This window comes from Lactuca virosa, chromosome 5 (genome assembly GCF_052849685.1).
Source record: "Lactuca virosa cultivar CGN04683 chromosome 5, Lactuca_virosa_CGN04683_v6, whole genome shotgun sequence".
NCBI classification, from domain to species: domain Eukaryota; kingdom Viridiplantae; phylum Streptophyta; class Magnoliopsida; order Asterales; family Asteraceae; genus Lactuca; species Lactuca virosa.
In genome coordinates this window covers 228340080-228353467 of record NC_136430.1, presented here as the reverse complement: position 1 = coordinate 228353467, position 13388 = coordinate 228340080, and the positions used below count along the sequence as shown (strand labels likewise).

Genomic DNA, 13388 nt, shown 5'->3' with positions numbered 1-13388 from the left:
TAACCTTCAATCACAGATACCATTTCTTCTAGATCGTTTATCTATTCTTCATCAACACCATCTGTTATTCATTCATCTCGATCGTTCATCTGTGTTCTTCATCAACATCATATGTTCTTCATCAACATCATACGTTCTACTACTTGTTCGCTATCAAAGTCACATGTTCTTCATAAAAAAAAGACATCGACACTTCATAAAAACATCAATTCTTCATCAAAAATCTTCGTTTATTCATCAAAATGTCGTGATTCGTCATTAAAAACATTTATTCGTACTATTAAGTGTAAATCGTGATTCAATCTTGTCCAGTTTCGTTGACATCAAGCAAAATTGTTAAAAATAATCCATATTTATCGATATCACATCATTTGACGATCACCAATCATCGAAACTTCATTAAAGAAACCTTCACCAATATCAAACAACAGATAGCAATCGAAAGTTCATGAACATAACCATATATTTGAAGAATTTTATCCACATGTGAACATATGTGATATTCACAAATGAATATATATATATGTAATAATCAAATGTGAATATATATGTATTATTCACAAATGAATAAAATTGTCAATAAAACCGAGAACTACAAAATATATAAAATTAAAGATAAAAAAGTATTTCATAAGAATATATATTTATTCACATACAACTAATCTTTTTAGGTTAATAAATTAATATATAAGCATATTTTTTTATTAATGTTATATTCATTTTTTTGTATAAATGATAACTTTTTTTTAGGAAAATTATAAAAATATAAAAACGTATTTTGAGGCCCTAAATAATCCCGAATGGCCAAAAAACACCGTACGTCACGGCGAAGCTGTGAGTTTTGTAAATCACACCATTTTACATCAAATATGCGAATTTCGTCCAATTCCGAAACTAAACTTTATTGCGGCAAATTTTTTTGATGACGTCACTAAATTTTCATTCCTACTGGTGATGACATCATCATGACATGTTATTTATTCATAAATGAATAAAGTTTAGAAATCACTATGACATATTTACTGATGATGTTACTAACTTCAATCTCACTAGTAAAAACATGATTATAATCTCTTATTTTTATTTATGTGAATAAACTATACATGTTGATTTATTTATTTTGTGAATAAAACCTTTATATATAAAAATAAATAATACACTATAAGAATTGGTTTGTGAATAATTTTTTTTAAATATTGTAACAATATTATTTTACATGTAAATTCAACATTGTACTAGGACAAACGACATTGTATTGGTTAATGAATATCATTCGCATTTGAATTTAACACGATCAAAATGAAGAATATATTAAATTGTATAACATTTACACATGAATATAAAAATATATTGTCTTCGTCAATGATATCTTCTCAATTACGTCAACCAATCGTCAACCACTACGATATGAACCAACCATTGATTGAAATGTTATTCATTTATTGAGTTATATCCATACCTGATAAACATGTGAATACACATCAAAAATGATAAGAAAATATATTGTTAGTTCATAATAATAGCGATTTACACAGTATATTCACATATGAATATTATATAGTATATACACTTGTGAATATGAATATTACATAGTATATTCACTTGTGGGTATTAGATGGTATATTCACTTATGAATATTCGATAGTATCTTTATATTTGAATATTACATAGTATTATATGGTTATCACATATGAATATTACATAGTATATTCACTTGTAAATATTAGATTTAATATTCACTTATGAATATTAGATGATATATTCATATGTGAATATTACACAGTATATTCACATATGAATATTACAAGGTGTATTAAAAAGTGTATATAATTTTTGTATGTTATTCACATATAAATAACATACAGACTTGCATATTTGTTTTGTGTTTTAATAATCATATATTGATTCAGGTACGAAAACATATTCATATGTGAATATAACGTGGTAATTTAGTTTATGAATTTCATCAAACAGTTGGAGTGCATACAAGTTGGCTTTTTTAAAAATGCTAAAAGCACAACACTTTGACTATTTAAAACTTACAAAATAGTAGATTAACAGATAATTATATGAAATTTTTCAAAAAAAAAATGATTTGAGGTTTTTCTAACCTTAATTTCGAAGTTTCGTTTGATGATCGATGTTGAATGGATGATATGAAGTGGAACTGTTGTTGATTATTGATGATGTTGATCTAATGACGTTGGGAGTATCATTAACCGTAGATGTTGAATATATGCTCGTATTCAAGCAGAATTGAATGTTGGATTGAAAGAACCAAAAACGAATTTCTGTTGTCTACTGTTGAATGGTGTTGATAAACGTGTTATTGACGAAGATCGACGATTGATTAACACTGGATTATGTTGATCGATGATTTAATTGAAGAATTCTAGATGATCGTTCAAGGTTGGAGAAGAAATTTGGATGATGAACGATAGATTAGTAATATATTTGAACTGTTATCTAATTATCCACAGTTACGTGTCTGTGATTGAAGGATATTATATCATATTTACAAGTTTGTCACCGTGTATTTTATGTTAAGATGTTAACTAAATGATTGGCTGAGAATGATTCCCCCATTCTCAACCATTTTTTTTCTCAATTGAAACCTATATATATATATATATATATATATATATATATTATTATATTGAAAATATAGTAACTCTTTTAGATGTTATAATCTCTTAAAGTTTTTGCCTTCATCTGTGTGGCTTCTTTTGCAACAAAGATAGACTAATCCATAAAAATAAAATCATACTTGTACAAGCACAAGCCTTTATAAGACTATGCGGTATGGGCCAAACGAGAAGAAATGGGGATGAGGTGGCACGCCTCAACGGCGTCGTGACGAGCTGCACACCCCCCCCCCCCCCATCTCGTTGTTGCTCGTTGCCGTCTCGACCAGATGAAACGAGTAAAAATGGAACGTTACCATTATAAACCGTTTGAAAACGGTTATTTTAATAAAAAAAAACTTTAAAATTAATTATTTTTTTTCCTATATAAATACCTATTATATCTAAACAATTTTTAAACACATAACTTCTATCTTTCTCTCTATAAATCTCAATTATCTTCAAAAAAAATTATGGATCCTTTCGACTCGTCCGATGATTCCGATGACGATATATTCTTCAGGATGATGTATCATTATTATACTAACGAGCTGCTACAACCAGACCCAGCCCCGCTACTAACAAGACGTGCGATGTTAAATAGAAATCGTGTGGAAGGACACGAACATCTATATCGTGATTACTTTGCGGATAATTGTGTATACGGGTCGAATGACTTCAAAAGAATATTTCATTTGAGTAGGGATGTGTTCCTACGGATCGCCAACACCTTGGAAAGCCGGTATCGCTTCTTTACTATACTTTTATACAAAAAAAAATCTAGTACATGTTTCTTTAATTTTACAACATATACAATATATTTTTAAACTGTAGTAAATATATGTTTAGGTATGAATTTTTCCAATTGAGATATGATGCTAGAGGTAGACGACGGTTTACAACTTTGCAGAAATATGTTGCGGCCATTCGTTTGATGGCTATGGGGGAGTCACCCGACACTATGGACGACTATATGAGAATGTCCGAAAGAACTGCAAGGGAGAGTTTGTATACATTGTCAAAGGGTGTTGTTGAAACATTTGGAGACGTGTATTTGCGGAAACCTTAGTTACATGATTTGCAAGAATTGTATGCAGCGCATGAAGAACGCCATGGGTTTCCCGAAATGATCGGAAGCATTGATTGCACACACTGGAAATGGAAAAATTGTCCGGTAGCATGGAAAGGGCAATACGCAAGTGGTCATCACAGATCACCTTCGTTGGTTTTAGAGGATGTTGCTTCTCAAGATTTATGGATTTGGCATGCATTTTTTGGGGTTGCGGGTTCCAACAACGACGTCAACGTTCTTGATCAGTCGCCAATATTCGACGATCTTTTGAATGGAAAGGCCCCGGATGCTCCTTTCACGGTGAATGGAAACGAATACAAATATGGATATTACCTTACAGATGGAATCTATCCTCAGTATTCTACATTCGTGAAGGCGTTCCGCCACCCGGTTGAAGAACGAGACAAATTTTTTAAGAGAAGACAAGAAGGTGCACGTAAGGATGTGGAACGTGCTTTTGGAGTGTTGAAGGCGAAGTGGCATATAGTCGAACATGCAGCACGACCATTGGATTTAGAAACTCTACGATATATCATGTATGAATGTATCATAATACATAACATGGTAGTAGAAGATAAAAGACGAAATATTGCACACTATATCCCAACGGAGCCCAAACACGTTCAGTTTCAACCAGGAACAACAGATTATTTGCATCGCGTTGTTGACATTCAGGACGCAAATAAACACAGACAACTTCGAGAGGACTTGGCGGATTATATCTTCTATGGTAACAATAATGATAACGAATAGCGTTGTATTTTTTTTTTTTTTTTGAATTTGGATGTTATTATTATTATTTTTTTTAATTTGGATGTTATGTGTAATTTAATCTCTATGTTAATTTTAATCTTTAAAAATTATTATATGTTATTTATAATTTTTAAACATTATGTTTTATTTATTATGTTATATTTAAAAAATATTTGTCTAAATTAAAAAAAAATAAATTCGAAAAAAAAATAAAAAATAAATTATAAAATGGAAAAAAAGTTGGTGTCATAACAAGATACAACATGGTGACCATTTCCCCACTTGGTGTTATAACACCATTGATGATGTGGTATGTGATGTGGCACCAAAATGGTGTTACATCTAGTTGCCCACACCTAATGCTCTAAAAGATGAGGGATCGGAACATCCAAATAAAAAATGAGAAGAGAGAAAAGAAAGTGGTTAGCAGGAGAGATCATTAAAGAGATTGACAACATGGTAACAGAGAAAGGATTGGATAGGTTTATAAATATAGGCCTGAATGCCTGATATCATGAAGGAATATTATTTTGCTGTGTATTCTTATTAATCACATCTACATAGTTGTGTCATGATTCTTTAATGATACTCATTTATGTATGCATGGTTAAATGTTTCATTAGGAAAATGCAAAACATAAGTACTTGCAAATAATATTTAACAAAAATGATATAAATTTAACCAAACAATTACATGAACTCTTAAACAATTACATTAAGAGTTTTGAATTAAAGAACGAAATATTATATCAACAAACGAAATGAACCAACTAGTTGCGAGAGGATTGTTATTTGCTAAGTACGTTCTCATTGAAGTATGGTAATAATTATATCGCCTTATTGATATTTTATTTTCTAATAGAACTGGAATATTAAACAATTTTTCAAAGCTAGATGTTTATCGATAAAAACTTAATTACATATATGTGTGGTTGAACCGTATGTCGGGAACAAGCAAATTATTAATACTTGCGAATGATTATTAAGAACTATTAGACATAGCCAAAAATAGTATACACAAAAAATAATTTGATCTTTCTAAAGTTTTTCGGTTTTCTTAGGTAAAATTATGGTTTCTTGCGAGTTAATAAATCATATTCGTAATTTTGCAGTACATGTGGTCATTTGGTTAATATCCGAAAAAAAACAGTTTCATATTAATACTTGCGAATGCTTTCATATAATTCAACTTTGACCATTTGGATTATCAATTGGAAAGAAACACCAAATTATAGAAATGGTTCACGTGTTTTGTTCATATTCATATGTTTAGTCTAAGTATTGAAAATTTGATAGAAAACGTATATATATATATATATATATATATATATATATATATATATATATATATATATATATATATATATATATATATATATATATATATATATATATATATATATATGGTTTCTAGATCTTGCAACAATGCCCATTTTGTCTAACTATATTAATATATTTCAGTTAAATTAATGTAAAATGATACATTTGCCTTTATATTAATTGTGTATTTTGTATTTTTTAATCAATTTTATAATTTTATTAAACATTTGAAGTACTAAATGGCCTACCACCAACCACCCATCAGGTCACCACTTCATCCTACTGCTCATCCCATCCATTTTCTCTAGTCATCTTCTCCCATGAAACCACCTATTTATCTATGTTATTCCTTTACTTTTAGCTCAAAAAAGTACAACATAAAATCAACAACATTTTAGATCATGAACCCACAAGATCAATATATAAGAGAAAATCACTACACCACTAACATAAAATCAACAACATTTTAGATCATGAACCCACAAGATCAATATATAAGAGAAAATCACTACACCACTACAAGTCTACAACTAAATGAGACAATATAGTGTTGGTTTTGTATGTTCAATAGTGATCATAAAAGAATATTGATAATAACGTATCATTCTAAAAGATGACACAAATAACAAGTAGACATCAAAATAATCATTTTAACTAGTTAATTTGATTCATTTTAAAATGTTATAACTTTTGTTTTTATTATTTAATTAGAAAATAATATCTAAAATTCATATAGTATGAATTAATATATGTAAGCGACTTATCATTTAAAAGGATAAATGATTTATATTTGTGTAATTTATATTATTTAATTTAAGGGTTAAGTTAAATAAAATATGTAAGTACAAATATATAAGTGTGAGCACATACTTTATATTTTATAAAGGGTATAATTTATAAAAGATGACAAAAGACATGAAGAATAATTATAGTATTTGACACTCCATATTTCTCTCTCTTCTTCTCTTTTCCTAAAAAATCCTAACCACCATCTCTTCTTGATGGTCCAATGCATGTAACTTTCTCTCTTGTTAAAATTATTAAGCTAGTTACTTGCTTGGGTAAATAGAGCATTTAAGTAAGACTTAAACCACTCTATAAAAGGTGCTTTGGCTGCAATAGTTTGTTCATATAAGCATACACATGTGTTTCTCTCTCAAGCTAGTTGAAAAAAGAACTTACATGCATCCACTCTCTTGAAGATCAAATTCAGGTTTGATTCTTCAAGCTCAAGAAATTGTGCATTTTACAAGAGTGGTTCTATCAAGCCAAGGTGTCATCAAACTTGTTGGTGGACTAACTCTAGAGGGATTCTATTTAACTTCTTGCCTTCATCATCATTTAGCCTCCCGAGAAGACCAAAGGATAACAAAATTTGTTTATATCATCCTTTTATGGTTGTTTACATAAAATAATTGCATGTATATGTATCGTGATCACTATTAAAAAAACACGCATTTTCCGAGGGATAATTTTCTCGGAAATTCCTAGGCAACCGGTGTTTCCGAGAAAATACTGAGGAAAAGTTGCGCGTAGGTAAAACCCTCCTAGGAAACTTTTTGTAAGGGATTTCCGAGGAAATTTGCGAGGCATTTCCGAGGAGATATGTTTTGTCGGTAGGAAAAGTGTATGAACAATGACTGTATTCTCTACTAAAGTCGATATGATTTATTTTGTTTCAAGAAAAAAAATTGTTCAAAAAAATATTACTAAGGAAATACCGAGGAAAGTTGGGTATTTATAAAGATCCTAGGAAAAGCGTAGGAAATACCGTGGAAAGTGTAGTTGGTACAACCTTCATAGGAAAGGTGTAGGAACAATGAGTGATTCTCTACATAAACTCGATGTGATTTTTTTGTTACAAGAAAAAAATTGTTAAAAAAAAATATTACTAAAGAAATACTAGGGAAAGTTGGGTATTTATATATATCCTAGGATAAGTGTAGGAACTTCCGAGGGATTTCCGAGGAAAGCGCGTTTATGGTTATTCCTAAGATTTTCCTCGGTAATTCGTAGGTAATACCGAGAAATTCCTTTTCCTCGGAAATATTCATAGGAAATCCCTCCTTTTTTCTAGTAGTAGATCTTGTTGTGGATTTTTGTTTATGTTTTATCAAAGTCTTCCATTGCAAAATCAAAAGTTTTATGTTCTCAACGTGATCTTGAACACCGTATTTCCATCATATAGGTCGCAGAAGGATTTAATCAAGTCTTCACAAAACCTTTTGGAGAAATTTCAGATTAAAATTATCCGCCAACCGCATGAGATAGTACTGGATGAAGTAAATCAGACATAAATTAGCAACATTTATCAACCATTTTGATTTGGATAATTATATAAATAAAATGGCTACACTTGCACTCTCTAAGCAACAACAACAACCACACAAATTACCACCTCTAACTCCCATTTTAAACCATAACACCACCATGTTGATTACTTTTGACGATGTCCAATATTAGTCTCTTACTAATCTCCACTTAGTCAACAAAAAACAAATCCATTTGATATGGTAAGATCAAAACCCATAATGAAATCCATAGAGTACGATTTCATGGTGGTAAACTATAGGTTATGATTAAATTCATGAATAATAAAAAAAGTTTGTTGGTGGTTCGAAATCAAAACGTGTGGTGCTAGGAAGCAACAATTCTCATCTCACATCTGAATCTAATTTATTCATGGTTGTAGGTTCAATGAGCTTGAAAGATATGTTCTACTAAAATGCATGAAAGATCAATGACTTTCTGTTCTGCGTTGTAAGATTGACAATCATCCAAAACTATAACAATATATTGTGGTATCACCTGAGAACACAAAGGATAGCCAAGGTGGTTGAACAATGAGTTTTTATGATTGATTAGTTATTATTTTTTTATTTATTAGTCGCACAAGGGCTGATTTAGAGGGTTTGTGGGGTGGCCGGTACAACCCTTCAAATTTTGCAACATAATGTAACTTTTTTGGTAAATTTTCCACCGTAATGTAAATTTTTTAGCATGCTACCCATGAGATTTCGTCCTGCATCCGCACTGTAGTCGCATATATATTCCCTATCGTTTTGAAAAACAAAATAGAAAAAAAGGTGTATAGTGGTCTTTTTACTTGGATTTAACGGTTGATTCACAAAGGAGTTGATTCCATTTGCGTAACTTTTTGACACCATAAGGATGCTCAAAGAAATGAAAACTACTGACTAGCAATTCTATGTGTACCTAAAAATAGATTAAGTTATAGAGATTTAAATAAGTAGGAGGAGAACTATATAGGTTTCATTGTGAGCTTTTCAAATTTGATTCTATGCAACCTACCACACATCTAATACAAATGATGTGTACTTAAAATGGGTACAAGGGTTTACCAAAATACAAAAAATATTCTATGGATCTTGTTGGAGGATACTTGACGAAAATCATACGATGTTATATTTTTGCTAACACGCCATTGGTGTTTACGTCTTTATCAAATACCGTTTATGAATACTATAAAAGAATGCAATAATAATATTACTCAATTTTGAAATTACATGTGAAATCAAAATTCAATTTTTTTTGTTCAAAACTTATTATTTTGTAAATCGTAGTATTCCTTTTAGTTTTTTCAAATCAAATTTATTATTCTAAGTAAATATAGTAATTTAAAAACTAAGTCATTGTTTTAGTAATACGATAGTTGGAGGACCATAATTTTGTTTGTAATTTATTCCTATTCATCTCACTTTTATGTTACATTCATCAATAATTCAAAAACGTTGTGTTGTAAGGTGGTAAAAGGAGACAATACGACACCTACCTACTTGATTGATTAAGACCTTGTTCATGTGACCCTGGAACTTCATAATAAATTAATAATTTAAAAAGCTAAGTTCTTGAAAATGGTAATGAAGTAATTCTAAAGGTAATAAAGTGTATATTCAACAACAACTATTCATGTAAAACTAGAAGGATTTTTCCGTGCTTCCCAACCATCTTTGTAATATGATGAAACAACTGTTCATGTTAAACTAGAAGGTTTTTTCCACACTTCCCAACCATCTTTGTAATATGGTCATCTTCCTGTAAAAAATCACAAAATCAAAAGACCAAATAAACATTTTTAATGACAAAAGTACCCTTCAACTAAAATAGTTGTTGTTTGTTCATTTTCTTAAATAATAGTAAAACATTATTATCTACATATTTATTGTAAAATAAGAAACAGATGCACATCGAAAAATATTTGCATGATGCATTGAATCTTGATCGTGACCTATATGGTTAAACACATTATATAGTAACATATTTTCATTGATTAGTATATTCTAGCATCCTATTTTTGTTTCTTTCTTTATTTTGCAAAGTCTTCTAGATAATAGCAATATCATACAAATACTATACAAATATTTGAATACATTTTTTAAAGAATAATGTCCTAATATGAAAGAATATTAAAAAGTATAATGTTGAAGTTACATAGATCCTTTCACATATGTTGTAATAGAAAGAATTCAATTATAATGTAGTAATTAATGAAAGTACGTTGCTATTTATATGTTAAGGTTAACCAAAAAGAAGAAGAATAAAATCATGTAAACCAAAATCATCATCTAGAGAACTTGATTTTTACGGAGCTAATTGGCATATCCAGAATATAAAGGGAATTTAATACATAATCTCGTAATCATAGAAAAAAGTGGATATAGGACCCTTTCAATATAAAATGGAAAACATAGTATAACATTCCTAAATCACTTCTTTTAGAAAGCATCTGCAATGATATGGTTTTAGAAGAAACACACACACCTTTGTGTGTATGATATGTATTGTATGGGAGAAACATACCTTTATGTCGATTATGATGTATATGTGAAATCAATATTACTTAAAGGTAATCAGAAACAATCACATAAATTGGGATTTAGAGTACCTATAGCCTTCGGATATGCTTCAATGATCGTTGATACAAAAACTGGGGAAGTCCTAAAATCTCCAATAATTACATGAAAAATACTTATAATAAGCTTTTAGGTGACATAGATATAGTAAAACAATACAATTATAGAAATGTTGAATTTAACTTATGATACTTACTACTAAGTACAAAAGAAGAAATTAATAAAGATGTGTTGCCAATCTACCACCAACAATTTCAAAGTCACACAAGTTAATTATAGGAGCCATGCCAATAGTCAATATTAAGATTTAAGATCCTCCACTCAGGTAGTTTTCTATAAAACAAACCGACCTCATTACAAGGGTATCAAACACAGACAGACCCACATGCATATTTTGACATCAATCAGTTTGCTTGGCGTTAATTACACCAACATTCATCAATTTGTACGCTTCCTAACCTAATCAACTTGCAAATTAAGTTGTTTTCAATAAATGAAATTATGCCTATATACAGTAATATGAGAGTTACATAATTCAAGAAATAAATGACTGATATACAGAGAGTGAGATTATTTTAGAAAACAGAACCAATGTCGAAGGAAGATTAGGAGTATGATGTTTTTATGTATGATTTCTGAATTAGATAAAATGAAAGGGTGTTAGGAATTACAATCATCGTCGTCGACGTGGGTAGGTGTCATCATCTATGTAGGAAGTTGGCAATCGAGTATGTATGTGAGATCAAAATCAGATGATTGATGAATGGTCAAATTAAACCCAACCCTAACCCAAACTTGTAACAGACCAAATTTCCGATAAATTTTTCATTTTAAATAATGAAATCATTTCCATAAGATATAAAATTTCCATTCACATTTGTTTTCAAAATCTATAAAATCAAATAAATTATTCATAATATCAGAGTGTCCCAAAACAAAACGCCAGAGAGTGCATGCCGCGCCATCACGCCGGGCCCTTGCCCTTAGATCCTAAAGTACCTGAAACAACCAACAAACTGTAAACTAATGCTTAGTGAGTTCCCCCGAGCATACCCCACATAATCCACATAATCATATAACCCATATTAATCACATAAGTCATGCATATAAACATATAAGGATGTCGTGGGCTCCCCCCAGGGTCTTACTCCAGGATGTCGTGGGCTCCCCCCAAGGTCTTACACCTATGTGTCATGGGCTCCCCCATGGTCTTTACCGGGAAAACCATGGGCTCCCCCACATGGTTTGATATCCAAGTGCCATGGGCTTCCCCTCATGGTCTTTACCTGGAATGCCATGAGATTCCCCACATGGTCTGACATCCAAGTGCCACGGGCTCCCCCATGGTCTTTCATGCAAATATCACAAAAAAGACTAGCATATCACATAGCATATAACCAACTAGTATACCACATATCACTACATCAACTAGTGTACCACATATCACAAAATGGGCCGACCTTGGTTCCTTCGACCCATTGGTATGGTGAGGAGACTCACCTCTCAAGAAATGATGAACTGATAAGATCCAATCCCAACTCACAACTACGAACTCAACCTCCTACAACCACCCTACAACTAACTTCAACAAAACCCCGAATTAACAAAGATACCCTTAAAGTCAAACTTGGTCAACCCTGGTCCAAGTCAAAGTCAACAGTCAAGGTTAACAGTCCATGTTTGACCCAACTCGTCGAGTGCATCTGGCAACTCATCGAGTTCCTTCAGTGTTCAGAAAACTGGGAAAAACCCTAGCCATCTCGCCGAGTTATCTCATCAACCCGCCGAGTTCGCTCAGTATCCAGAAGGCGGGGAAACCCGATCCAACTCGTCGAGTTTTCCCATTCTTAACATGTCACACCCCCAAACCAAGGATGGCGGAAACGTCCGGGGGTGGAGGACTTCATGTATAGTATCACAACAACGAGTATAATAGTGCTCAAAGTAAATACAACCATCATAAATATAATTGAAAAGGTTACACCATAGAATAAGTTACATGTTTCAAAATCAATTACATTATGATGACAAAATGTACTGTTTGACGATTTATCGTCCCATCCTCAAAATGCATAGGTTTTTCCTGTTTCACTGATTTCCTGAGAATACAAGTAGTTTTGAAAAAGTGTCAACAATTAAGTTGGTGAGTTCATAAGAGTTTTGTTTGAGGAAGAAACCGTTTTCCTTGTAAAAACGATAGAGTATGATTTCCAGAAAATCCAATATTTTCTTAGTCAAGTGTGGAATGAATGCTCCTATGTTATGCGATAATGAACCCTAGAAGGACCCATAGATTCCTTCTATAATCGCGCAGCGTATATAAGTTATATAAAAGTTAAGTTAAATAAACCGTTGAATATAATGGGTCTGCCCTAGGTCCACAACCAGACAAGGAACAGGAGGTAAGGCGGGCCCACCAATTCTAAGTCAATTGTGACTAAATTCTTATAAAACTCTATCATATACACTTAGCAATTATAGCTGAAGTCTAACAATTCTAGATGAAATAGTTTTGATAGAAATATGATCCAAAGAAAATCCTATATTTTCCTTATAAAAGTTATGTGGTCCTAAATCCCAGGACCGAGAATGTGTGTGTGTGTTTTGTAATTATAATGTTCATACTAGTAATGTGTTTCCAAAGAAAATCCAATATTTTCCTTATAAAAGTTATGTAGTCCTAAATCCCAGGACCGAGAGTAAACAAGTATTTTTCCATACTTAAAGTAATTCATGCAAGTTTAAA

General features: G+C 31.3%; 2 protein-coding genes across 2 annotated transcripts; both read left to right on the top strand.

Annotated features, from left to right (window-relative positions):
* Positions 1-3217: 3217 nt before the first annotated feature.
* Positions 3218-3693, top strand: LOC145112436 (uncharacterized). Its single transcript, XM_079048601.1, has 2 exons — positions 3218-3366; positions 3474-3693. Exons 1-2 carry the CDS (start codon positions 3218-3220, stop codon positions 3691-3693), a joined length of 369 nt encoding a protein of 122 aa, XP_078904727.1.
* Positions 3694-3750: 57 nt separating this feature from the next.
* Positions 3751-4449, top strand: LOC145112435 (uncharacterized). The gene has a single exon (XM_079048600.1). It carries the CDS (start codon positions 3751-3753, stop codon positions 4447-4449), a length of 699 nt encoding a protein of 232 aa, XP_078904726.1.
* The last annotated feature ends 8939 nt before the right edge of the window (positions 4450-13388 follow it).